Source organism: Nerophis lumbriciformis, linkage group LG11 (assembly GCF_033978685.3).
Source record: "Nerophis lumbriciformis linkage group LG11, RoL_Nlum_v2.1, whole genome shotgun sequence".
Taxonomy (NCBI): domain Eukaryota; kingdom Metazoa; phylum Chordata; class Actinopteri; order Syngnathiformes; family Syngnathidae; genus Nerophis; species Nerophis lumbriciformis.
In genome coordinates this window covers 35,600,828-35,613,327 of record NC_084558.2, presented here as the reverse complement: position 1 = coordinate 35,613,327, position 12,500 = coordinate 35,600,828, and the positions used below count along the sequence as shown (strand labels likewise).

General features: G+C 39.6%; 1 protein-coding gene across 1 annotated transcript in view; it reads left to right on the top strand.

The window, feature by feature from the left end:
* The window catches only part of plce1 (phospholipase C, epsilon 1), a 141,480-nt gene that overhangs the window by 124,060 nt on the left and 4,920 nt on the right, over nt 1–12,500 (top strand). Inside the window, exons 32-41 of the mRNA XM_061966740.1 lie at nt 1,303–1,424; nt 1,505–1,622; nt 5,765–5,902; nt 5,981–6,280; nt 6,356–6,519; nt 9,747–10,008; nt 10,069–10,190; nt 10,254–10,382; nt 10,451–10,651; nt 12,306–12,476. Of these exons, the coding sequence (XP_061822724.1) occupies nt 1,303–1,424; nt 1,505–1,622; nt 5,765–5,902; nt 5,981–6,280; nt 6,356–6,519; nt 9,747–10,008; nt 10,069–10,190; nt 10,254–10,382; nt 10,451–10,651; nt 12,306–12,476 (1,727 nt within the window). The remainder of the gene's footprint in view (nt 1–1,302; nt 1,425–1,504; nt 1,623–5,764; nt 5,903–5,980; nt 6,281–6,355; nt 6,520–9,746; nt 10,009–10,068; nt 10,191–10,253; nt 10,383–10,450; nt 10,652–12,305; nt 12,477–12,500) is intronic.

The window sequence follows — 12,500 nt, the reverse complement described above, 5'->3', positions numbered from 1 at the left end:
AAACAACTTATAAATGTATAGCTACTGTATGTACAAGATGGCGTAGTTCATCCAAGAGGAGACTGAGGGCCGCAGTAATGTGAAGTATGATACTGTTAGCATGTGTGTATATTTTTGAAATGCATAGCTATGTATAAAATGGCGCATTTTATCGAAGAGGAGACTCAGGAGACTGAGGGTCGCAGCAAAGTGAAAACTATGGTACTGTTAGCATGTGTGTATTTGTTTTGGAATTTATGGCTATTGTACAAGACGGAGCATTTTATTGAAGAAGAGACTGTGGAGTGCTTTACTGTTAGCATGTGTGTATTATTATTATTATTATTTCGAGCCATGTTAAAGATAGCACATTTTTATCGACAAGGGCCAAGTGAAGACTCAGGAGTGCTTCACTGTTAGCATGCTTGTAAAAAAAATTTAAATTTCTTGCCATGTACAAGATAGCATATTTTATCCAAGAGGAGACTGAGGGCCGCAGTAAAGTAAAAACTGTGGGGTATGTTACTGTTAGCATGTGTGTATATTTTTGAAATGCATGGCTATGTGTAAATGGCTCCTTTTATCAAAGAGGAGACTGGGGTGACTGGAGAGTGCTTTACTGTTCAAGATGGCACATTTTATCCAAAAGGAGACTGAGTGCTACAGCAAAGTGATGTTACTATTAGCATGTGTGTACATTTTAGAAATGTACGGCTGTGTATTCCATAAAATGTGCCATCTTAAACATATTGTAGCTGGAAATGTCAAACACATACACACATGCTAAGAGTAACGTGCTCCGCAGTCTCCACTTCGCTGCAGCACACCATTCTCTCACTTCCCTCAGTCTCCTCGAGGATGAAACATGTCTTCTTGTGCGCACATGCTAACAGTAATGCACTCCAAATCTTCCGCTTTGCCGAAGTGGCCCTCAGTCTCCTTGTGGATAAAATTAGTGTTGTTGTTTGTACATGTTTCACTTTTAACATTTCTATTTGACCTTTTTTTTCAACTGTATTGTGAAATGTATAACTTACTCAGTGGCCTAATGGTTAGAGTGTCCGCCCTGAGATCGGTAGGTTGTGAGTTCAAACCCCGGCCGAGTCATACCAAAGATTATAAAAATGGGACCCATTACCTCCCTGCTTGGCACTCAGCATCAAGGGTTGAAATTGGGGATTCAATCACAAAAAATATTCCTTGCTGTGATATTTCTTGCAGCCATAAACTGCACACCAAAATGATGTGCGATCAACCTTGAAACATAGATATTGTTTTGATGCGTGTAACCTTGAAATATAAACATGTTTTGTGTCTGCACAGATAACCTGTTGGACGACAAGCCGGAAGGAAAAAGCTGCGTGGACAAAGAGGATCAGCCCGTGGACGAGGCGCCCAAGCTGAAGATGAAGAAAGCTGACAGCAGCACGCAGAGCAAAGGAAAGGTGAGCGGACTCCATGTTGGCTCAAAAGGCGAGGTGAAAGTGACAAAACATCTCGTCGACTGATGGCGTGTGTGTTGCAGGTGTTCGACATGGAACTTGGCGAGGAATTCTACCTTCCTCACAACAAGAAGGAGAGTCGGCAGATCGCACAGGAGCTGTCTGACCTCGTCATCTACTGCCAGGCCGTCAAGTTCCCAGGTCAGCACGTGTATTTTTGTTGTGTTTATGTTGGACACTGGACACGGAAGATGCTTTTTTTTTTTCCTACATTTACTGGAAATGTAATTAATCTGTTCCAGGCTCTAACAGTAACCATGGTAACGGTTTGAAGTCACATTCTACCCTGCCATGCAAGTGTACAAACATGGTGCAGAGGCACGTAAATAAATGTGACACTTAATTAAATGTGCATTTCTGATTTGTAGTTATTTTTTTATAAATTACAAACCCCGTTTTCATATGAGTTGGGAAATTGTGTTTGATGTAAATATAAACGGAATACAATGATTTGCAAATCCTTTTCAACCCATATTCAGTTGAATATGCTACAAAGACAACATATTTGATGTTCAAACTGATAAACATTTTTTGTTTTGCAAATAATCATTAACTTTAGAATTTGATGCCAGCAACACGAGACAAAGAAGTTTGGAAAGGTGGCAATAAATACTGATAATGTTGAGGAATGCTCATCAAACACTTATTTGGAACATCCCACAGGTGTGCAGGCTAATTGGGAACAGGTGGGTGCCATGATTGGGTATAAAAACAGCATCCCAAAAAATGCTCAGTCTTTCACAAGAAAGGATGGGACGAGGTACACCCCTTTGTCCACAACTGCGTGAGCAAATAGTCAAACAGTTTAAGAACAACATTTCTCAAAGTGCAATTACATCTACGGTCCATAATATCATCAAAAGGTTCAGAGAATCTGGAGAAATCACTCCACGTAAGCGGCATGGCCCGAAACCAACATTGAATGACCGTGACCTTCGATCCCTCAGACGGCACTGTATCAAAAACCAACATCAATCTCTAAAGGATATCACCACATGAGCTCAGGAACACTTCAGAAAACCACTGTCACTAAATACAGTTTGTCGCTACATCTGTAAGTGCAAGTTAAAGCTCTACTATGCAAAGGCAAAGCCATTTATCAACAACATCCAGAAACGCCGCCGGCTTCTCTGGACCCGAGATCATGATCACTGATGCAAAGTGGAAAAGTGTTCTGTGCTCTGACGAGTCCACATTTCAAATTGTTTTTGGAAATATTCGACATCGTGACATCCGGACCAAAGGGGAAGCGAACCATCCAGACTGTTATCGACGCAAAGTTGAAAAGCCAGCATCTGTGATGCATTATGAAGCGTAAAATATGACAACGGAGACCCCGAACTGTTGAACGACTGAAGCTCTACATAAAACAAGAATGGGAAAGAATTCCACTTTCAAAGCTTCAACAATTAGTTTCCTCAGTTCCCAATCGTTTATTGAGTGTTGTTAAAAGAAAAGGTGATGTAACACAGTGGTGAACATGCCCTTTCCCAACTACTTTGGCACGTGTTGCAGCCATGAAATTCTAAGTTAATTATTATTTGCAAATTTTAGTGCAATTGTAGTGCATTCAATTGAATATGGGTTGAAAATGACTTGCAAATCATTGTATTCTGTTTATATTTACATCTAACACAATTTCCCAACTCATATGGAAACAGGGTTTGTACATGAAAAGTGTAAAAACAGTAAAATATTGAACAAAGACAACACAATTCATGCGCTTGTGAGGCGAGTCTCTTCACTTACCAAAAAAGGTCTTAAGAAATTAAGATGAATTATGATAATGATAATTAATGGCTATATAATACCAAAATGTTACCTTTTTGAGTACAGTACTTAGTCCTGAGGGCGTGTACTGTCCCTTTAAGAAGCAAATTGGCCTCCTACTGTTCTTTTCTTCAAGTCAAATCATTAGCACTGTGATTCGATTCAATTCTTGGGGGTAACGATTCGATTCAGAATCAATTCTCGATTCAAAATCAATACTTTTTTAATAACATTGGGTGCCAGTTCTATGATTAAAGTTAAAGTACCAATGATTGTCACACACACACTCGGTTTGGCGAAATTATTCTCTGCATTTGACCCATCACCCTTGATCACTCCCTGGGAGGTGAGGGGAGCAGTGAGCAGCCCGGGAATTATTTTTGGTGATTTAACCCCCAATTCCAACCCTTGATGCTGAGTGCCAAGCAGGGAGGTAATGGGTCCCATTTTTATAGTCTTTGGTATGACTCAGCCGGGGTTTGAACTCACAACCTACCAATCTCAGGGCGGACACTCTAACCACTAGGCCACTGATTAACGACATTCCTCCATAAAATAAACAGCTCTGATAAATAAATAGAATAGAATTCTACCCAAACATTACTAAATAAAATAGATTTTTGATTTTTTTTTTTTATAATTGATTAAGAATCGCTAAAAATAGGAGTCGCGATACATTCGAAAATCTCTTTGACATTATTTGACAGCCTTATCTCAAATAGGTATGAAAACCATCATCATAAACACGCAAACAGTTAAAACAGTTGACACTTTTAAATACCTGGGCGTAACCTTGGACAATAAACTCACTTTTGATCAGCACACCACGGACATTCAAAAAAGAAGTCAACAAAGACTGCCAGCCATCCGAAAACTTTAAAGGACTCTACGTTGCACCTCATCTCCTGTTATTACTTTACCAAAGCATTGCTCAACCCATCCTTATGTACTGTTCCACATGTTTTTTCACCATGCTTTCTCTAACCAACCGGACCAAACTCACACGCAATACAAACATAGCAGCTAAAATCATCAGCCTACCCGCACCCAACATTTCAGATTTAAACCACAGGTCTAGGGTTGCAACAACTAATCAATTAAATTCGATTATAAAAATAGTTGGCGATTAATTTAGTCATCGATTCGTTGGATCTATGCTATGCGCATGCGCAGAGGCAATTTTTTTTCTATTTATTTTTTTTTGTAAATTTTTTTATAAACCTTTATTTATAAACTGCAACATGTACAAACAGCTGAGAAACAATAATCAAAATAGGTATGGTGCCAGTATGCTGTTTTTTTTCAGTAAAATACCGGAAAGGATAGAAATGTAGTTTGTCTCTCTTATCTGATTATTAATCGATTAATCGAAGTAATAATCGACAGATTAATCGATTATCAAATTAATCGTTAGTTGCAGCCCTACACAGGTCCATCACTCGACTGGCAAAAACGATAGTCCACTACACCAGTGGTTCTCAAATGGGGGTACGCGTACCCCTGGGGGTACTTGAAGGTATGCCATGGGGTACGTGAGATTTTTTTTAAATATTCTAAAAATAGCAACAATTCAAAAATCATTTATAAATATATTTATTGAATAATACTTCAACAAAATATGAATGTAAGTTCATAAACTGAACATCAAATCAAGTAGGCTATTCCATTCATTACCATAAACCCAGAGTTTCCCCCATGCCATGATGGTTTGACCTTCACTAAAATGTCTGTCAAAAAAAACTGTGAAAAGAAATGCAACAATGCAATATTCAGTGTTGACAGCTAGATTTTTTTGTGGACATGTTCCATAAATATTGATGTTAAAGATTTCTTTTTTTGTGAAGAAATGTTTAGAATTAAGTTCATGAATCCAGATGGATCTCTATTACAATCCCCAAAGAGGGCACTTTAAGTTGATGATTACTTCTATGTGTAGAAATCTTTATTTATAATTGAATCACTTGTTTATTTTTCAACAAGTTTTTAGTTATTTTTATATCTTTTTTTCCAAATAGTTCAAGAAAGACCACTACAAATGAGCAATATTTTGCACTGTTATACAATTTAATAAATCAGAAACTGATGACATAGTGCTGTATTTTACTTCTTTATCTCGTTTTTTCAACCAAAAATGCTTTGCTCTGATTAGGGGGTACTTGAATTAAAAACATGTTGACAGGGGGTACATCACTGAAAAAAGGTTGAGAACCACTGCACTACACCAATACATAATCCCACTACCATCAGGGTGCAGAACCATCAAATTCCGGAGGGCACGCCTCAGGAAAAGCCTGATCCCTGCAGCTATAGCCGCCCTTAACAGCAGACCCGGCCGACCTGTCTGACAAGCCCATAAATGTGTTGGTCATGTATGATGTCTTTTTGTTATTTTTGTTTTGTGATGTGTAATGTCTATTGTTTAAATGTACGGCAGTGAAAATGAATTTCCCCAACGGGGACCAATAAATCTAAATCTAAAATGAACCTCTTCGGTTTGTGTGAACCCACCCCAGGATTGTCCACCTTGTCCCCGGCGGGCTCCGGCAGGGGGAAAGACCGCGGTAAGTCCAGGAAGTCCATATTTGGCACGGCCCCCGCCCGCTGCGCACAAACGGGGGAGGTCTCCACGCAGAGCCGCAACCCCGGGAGAGGTGCGTTATTTTGGGGGATGTTTGCAAACACTTCCTGTCCCAAAACTTTTGTCCACATCTTGTCCTGATGTGTTCAAGGCGGCGGCGGCGAGCGTCTGAGCTGGGAGGAGCATCATCATCAGCAGACGGCGCCGGCCAACCCGCCGACGTCGCTGAGCGCCATCATCCGCACGCCCAAGTGCTACCACATCTCCTCCGTGAACGAGAACGCCGCCAAGCGCCTTTGCCGCCGCTACTCACTGAAGCTCATGCAGCACACGGCCAGCCAGCTGCTCAGGACGTACCCGGCCGCCACGCGCATCGACTCCGCCAACCCCAACCCGCTCCTCTTCTGGCTGCACGGCATCCAGTTGGTGGCGCTCAACTACCAGACGGACGGTGAGGACAAAGCCAACCCCGGTGGACGCTTTTTTTTTTTTTTGTCTCGTCGTCATGACGCCGTCTTTCCCGCAGATCTGCCCATGCACTTGAACGCAGCGCTGTTTGAGGACAACGGCGGCTGCGGATACGTCCTCAAGCCCGCCGTGCTCCGGGACCGCAGCTGTCCTCTCTACCAGCAGTTCTGTCCCATGGAGAGAGACGTGGACAGGAGCTGTCCCGCCGTCTATTGCATCACGGTGATTACATCATCTTTACTACAGGAAACAGAAGCTCCTCGTTTATGGTGAAGTCTTCAACTAGTGAAAGCTGCACTCTTTTGGGGGGGAAATATATGATAATATATCATCTAGTTTTGTAACTGTGAAACCATATAACTGTATAATGATAATATTATTGCATCATTGCCCTTTTCATTTGATTATTAACATATAGTGTGCCAACAGACTGATGGAAAAATGACTTTCCAATCAGAAGTCAAAGTGACAGCAGGTGTTAGAGTTCAAAAAGGCTTTCAATGACCAAAAAATTGCTTGTAATAGCTTTTTTTCATCAAATTATGTTGTGTTATGTCATATGTGAAACACATTTAGCTAAAATGACATGTTTTATTGATGCAGATAAAATTAAGTTTGACACCTGTGATCGAGATCAGGGCTTCTCAGTAGAGATGTCCGATAATATCGGACTGCTAATAATATAGGCCGATAAATGCTTTTAAATGTAATATCGGAAATTATCGGTATCGGTTTCAAAAAGTTAAATTTATGACTTTTTAAAACGCCGCTGTGTACACGGACGTAGGGAGAAGTACAGAGCGCCAATAAACCTTAAAGGCACTGCCTTTGCGTGCCGGCCCAGTCACATAATATCTACGGCATTTCACACACACAAGTGAATGCGATTCATACTTGGTCAACAGCCATACAGGTCACACTGAGGGTGGCCGTATAAACAACTTTAACACTGTTACAAATATGCGCCACACTGTGAACCCACACCAAACAAGAATGACAAACACATAATCGAGAGAACATCCACACTGTAACAAAACATAAACCCAACAGAACAAATACCAGAACCCCTTGCAGCACTAACTCTTCCGGTAAGCTACAATATACACCCCCTGCTACCACCCAACCTCAACCCCGCCCACCTCAACCTCCTCATTCTCTCTAAGGGAGAGCATGTCCCAAATTCCAAGCTGCTGTTTTGAGGCATGTTAAAAAAAAAAAATGCACTTTGTGACTTCAATAATAAATATGGCAGTGCCATGTTGGCATTTTTTTTTCCATAACTTGAGTTGATTTATTTTGGAAAACCTTGTTACATTGTTTAATGCATCCAGCGGGGCATCACAACAGAATTAGGCATAATAATGTGTTAATTCCACAACTATATATATCGGTATCTGTTGATATCGGAATCGGTAAATAAGAGTTGGACAATATCGGATACCGGCAAAAAAAACATTATCGGACATCTCTAGTTCTCAGCCTTTTTGACCTTTTCCACTAAAGAGGGGCCCCACTCAAATATTAACTCTGACTAGTAATCTTAGTCTTTATTTTAATTGTATTAAATAATAATAGCTAACTTACTTAATTTACTCCTTAAAACTGATGAAAATATGTTTTAAATACAGTTACGCAGTGCTAAAATACATTCTAACTAAATTAATAATAATCAATATAAATGAATATGTTTCTGAATCTGTCAATAACATTCAAGTGCACACAGCTCCATCATCTTAGTCATCATATTTGCGCTCCCCTATGACTTTTTTTCCTTTTGTTTTAAAATATTTTCATTACTGCCTCAAGTGGTTTGGAAAGTGTATTGCAACTGAGTACTGCTGTGAAACATATTTTTTGGCAACCCACTGGGATGTGCTCCCGGCCGACCAATGCCCTACGGTTAAGAAACACCCATCTAGATGATATTAATACTAATACATAATATAAACAAATGTAAGGATTGGGAATAGAAGTAAAATATGACAAATAATACATGAAAATTTGAATATCAAAAACCGTTATAAATTTAAGTAATATTGTTGTAAATATACAAGAAACATTTTTTTAATATATAGTGTTGCGTTTTGGACCAGTTGTTCCTCCCAGGGAATTCAAGTCACAAGTCGCTCCCAAGCTCTTTACGACACTTAAAGCTGAGTTGAAAAACCACCAGAGACAGAATAGGTATTTTGTAATATATTGGCAAAGCTTTGCAGATATATTTTTTAGACCAGTCCAGCATAGAACATTCTATTGCGCCGCCAAAATGGTCTGTCTTCCCGATCCCAAAACCCTCTCTCCTCTCCCCTCTCCCTAGTCAAAACACATGCTAGTCAAAACACATTCCAAAGAATTCAAGGTTAACACACACAGTTTACTTGCAGAGAAACAGAAAGAGAATAAATGGAAAACACGAGCTGTTTTCAAATATGACTATGAAAGAAAAGTAGTAACACTTAAATTCGGATATATGTAAATATCTGCCTCCGACAATAGCTAGCATAATTACTTCATTATCACTGGTATATCATTCACACTTTCACAATTAGAACTTCTCTAACTTTGCTCAAGTTTAAATGTTTTTATTTTTTGTTATTATTTTAAAATTTACAAGCACTAAAATTAGTGCTGTCAAGCGATTTAAAAAAATATTGCGGTTGTTGTTTTTGTCTCTCTGTCTAATCCCCCTTTTGTCCCCACAATTCACCCCCTCTGTCTTTCTTTTTTTCTCTTTCTATCCCCTCCTGCTCCGGCCCGGCTGCATCAAACGATAATATAAATACATTTAATAAAGTCAAATACAAATAAGGCAACAAGAGAAGTATCCTACACTTCTCTTTTGTAAAGTAAATCTGAACAGCCGATATGGGCATCTATACATTAACAATATGATTTGCCTGAGAAGCTGGACAGGACAAAAAACAAAAAAAATTGATTAATTATGATCAGTAATTAATTCGTCTAGGCATTTTCATTCAAATTCATTACTAGAATGTATAACCATTTGCCCCGCCCATTTACAATGTGAGCCAATCAGCTTCTGCTAAACCAGCCCAAACACGACGGCCAATCAATGAGCACCTCAGAGATAACAATGTCAAAGATGAAAAATGAGATGAACTGTAGTTAACGCCATCATTTGACACCACTACATGAACTACCCTATTTTTCGGACTATAAGTCGCAGTTTTTTTCATAGTTTGGCCGGGCTCCAGCGCGACTTATATGTTTTTTTCCTTCTTTATTATGCATTTTCATCAGGTACGACTTATACTCAGGTGCGACTTATACTCTGAAAAATATGGTAAATGCATCATTGTGGTTAGCATTAGAATGGAACACTGCTTATAAAATATATTTCTTAAATATGTGATGATTTATACTTGACAAAACCATCATTGAAGTGTTTTGTTGCGTGAGCTGAAGTAAGAGAAACGATTCCTTCTCAGATCGTGTCGGGTCAGAACGTTTGTCCCGCCAACGGCTCCGGCAGCCCCTGCGTGGAGGTGGACGTGTTGGGCACGCCGGGCGACAGCTGCCACTTCCGCACCAAGCCCATCCACCGCAACACGCTCAACCCCATGTGGAGCGAGCGCTTCCACTTCAGCGTCCACTTGGAGGACCTGTGCTTCCTGCGCCTGGCGGTGGTGGAGAACAACAGCTCCCAGGTCACCGCTCAGAGGACTCTGCCTCTGCGGGCCCTCAAAGCTGGTGAGCGATGACTCCGTCAGCTGAGTTTGGGGGCCACACGACTGACGTGTCTTCTGGCAGGCTACAGACACGTGCAGCTGAGGACGCAGCATAACGAGGCCATGGAAGTTTCCAGCTTGTTCATCTACAGCCGGAGAATAGAAGAAAGTCCAGCAGGGGGCGCCACCGCTCCTTCATCCCAGGTCAGACCAGTCCACAATGATGGCGAGAGTCCAAGTAAAACTCCTGCTGCTGTTTCTTTGTAGTTGTTCAGTGCGGAGGAGAAACATGCGAGTCAGCTCCACAAAGTGACCGTGCATGAAGCTCCTGGACAAGAACCTTTCACCGTCTTCTCCGTCGCACAGCAAACCTCCGCCAAACAACTCCTGGACACAGTCAGTCCTCCGAAATAATGATTTCTATTTTGTTTCCACGTCATAATCACACTCAAGTCTTCTGTTAGATTGTCCCCGCAGGAGAGGACCGGTCTGCAGACTACTTCCTGTGTGAGGAGAAGCTCCCGCTGGCCAAGGAGCGCGGGGACGCCAAGCGCTCGGCTCAACGTCACCCCCTAGCGGCCGAGGAGGTGGTGGTCAAAGTGGTGGCCAGCTGGGACACGGAGGAAGGATATGTGGGCAGGATTTGTCTTCAAACCAGAGAGGAGGTAATGTTAACTATGGCGCCCCCTTGTGGTGGATGGAGCATCAACTAATGTAATAATAGGCCATCGATAAGACAGTACCGTATTTTTCGGACTATAAGTCGCAGTTTTTTTCATAGTTTGGCCGGGGGTGCGACTTATACTCAGGAGCGACTTATGTGTGAAATTATTAACACATTACCGTAAAATATAAAATAATATTATTTAGCTCATTCATGTAAGAGACTAGACGTATAAGATTTCATGGGATTTAGCGATTAGGAGTGACAGATTGTTTGGTAAACGTATAGCATGTTCTATATGTTATAGTTATTTGAATGACTCTTACCATAATATGTTACGTTAACATACCAGGCACGTTCTCAGTTGGTTATTTATGCCTCATATAACGTACACTTATTCAGCCTGTTGTTCACTATTCTTTATTTATTTTAAATTGCCTTTCAAATGTCTATTCTTGGTGTTGGGTTTTATCAAATACATTTCCCTAAAAAATGCGACTTATACTCCAGTGCGACTTAAATATGTTTTTTTCCTTCTTTATTATGCATTTTCGGCTAGTGCGACTTATACTCCAAAAAATACGGTATTATTATATTATGACACATTTATTTTTAAAATATATATGATAAGAAACTATTTATTCCACAATGTAGAAATTATGTGCTTACAGTGCTGATACAAAAAAAAAAAAGGTAAAGACACAAAGTACATTAAAAGAGCACAAAACAGGTGCAACCATTTGCCACTTGAGCAATGCCATTCAGCTGCAAAAGTAAAACCAATTTAAAAACCTAAAATTGAGCAATAAATAATACATATTGCATTCATTTTAACACCCACACACACTGCTCCACACCATCGTATGCATTATATGCAGCACATTGGTTGCTGTATAGAAATAGGTAAGATTGTCAGTTTTTCAATTACATTGGCAACAAATCTTGGAAGTCTTAATTTTGTTATGTTCTCTCATTAAATTCATTTGATTTGTTAAAAGAAAAAAAGAAAACATTTGCATTTGTTCATACATTGACATCTTTGAATTTTTATTTATTTCTATTCAGTAAAAAAATGACATTTGAAAATCAACTAAATAATTAATAACATATAATTGACACAATTGTTACATTATTCAAAGTTGACATTGTTTTTAACTCACGATTCATTTTTATTAAAATATATTATGTAATATTTATCATCTAACTTTAAAAAGGATACTTTATTTTGACATACCTAATTCTAAGTTTTTAAAACATTTTGTTTTTACCAGAAAAGAAACAACCACAGTTCTTTTCATTTATGTCCAAAAACAAAATACAAATTATCTTTACAGACCATTTATGTATATTTAGTTCATATGATAATGTGTTTGCATCATAAATATTGTATTGCAAATGTAAAAGTAGCGTTTCTTCCTCAATCACTGGTATAAGAACATGTCCACATTTTTAATATTTGTATTTTTTTGAATTGTTTAAATATAATGCCCATAGAACAAGGGTGTATAAATACTAGTACAACAAGTGAAACACATTTTCAGTGTCATTAAGAAAAATAAAACTGACATTCAGGCCGTTTTTTCTTTTCAAATCATATATTGTATAAGTTTGGACAGCTGTGTGTACCTAATGAAGCGTCCATTGTGTGCTGGCAGAGTTTGAAGGAGAAGAAGAGGATGGTGGACGGTGAAGAGGAGGTGACATCAGTAGAAGGAGGAGTGGAGGAGGACATGTTCCTGGTCCAAGTTCATGAAGTGTCTCCAGAGCAGCCTCACACGGTCATCAAGGCTCCTCGCTACAGTTCAGCACAGGACATCATCCAGCAGGTGAGAAGACACCTGGAGTGCTCT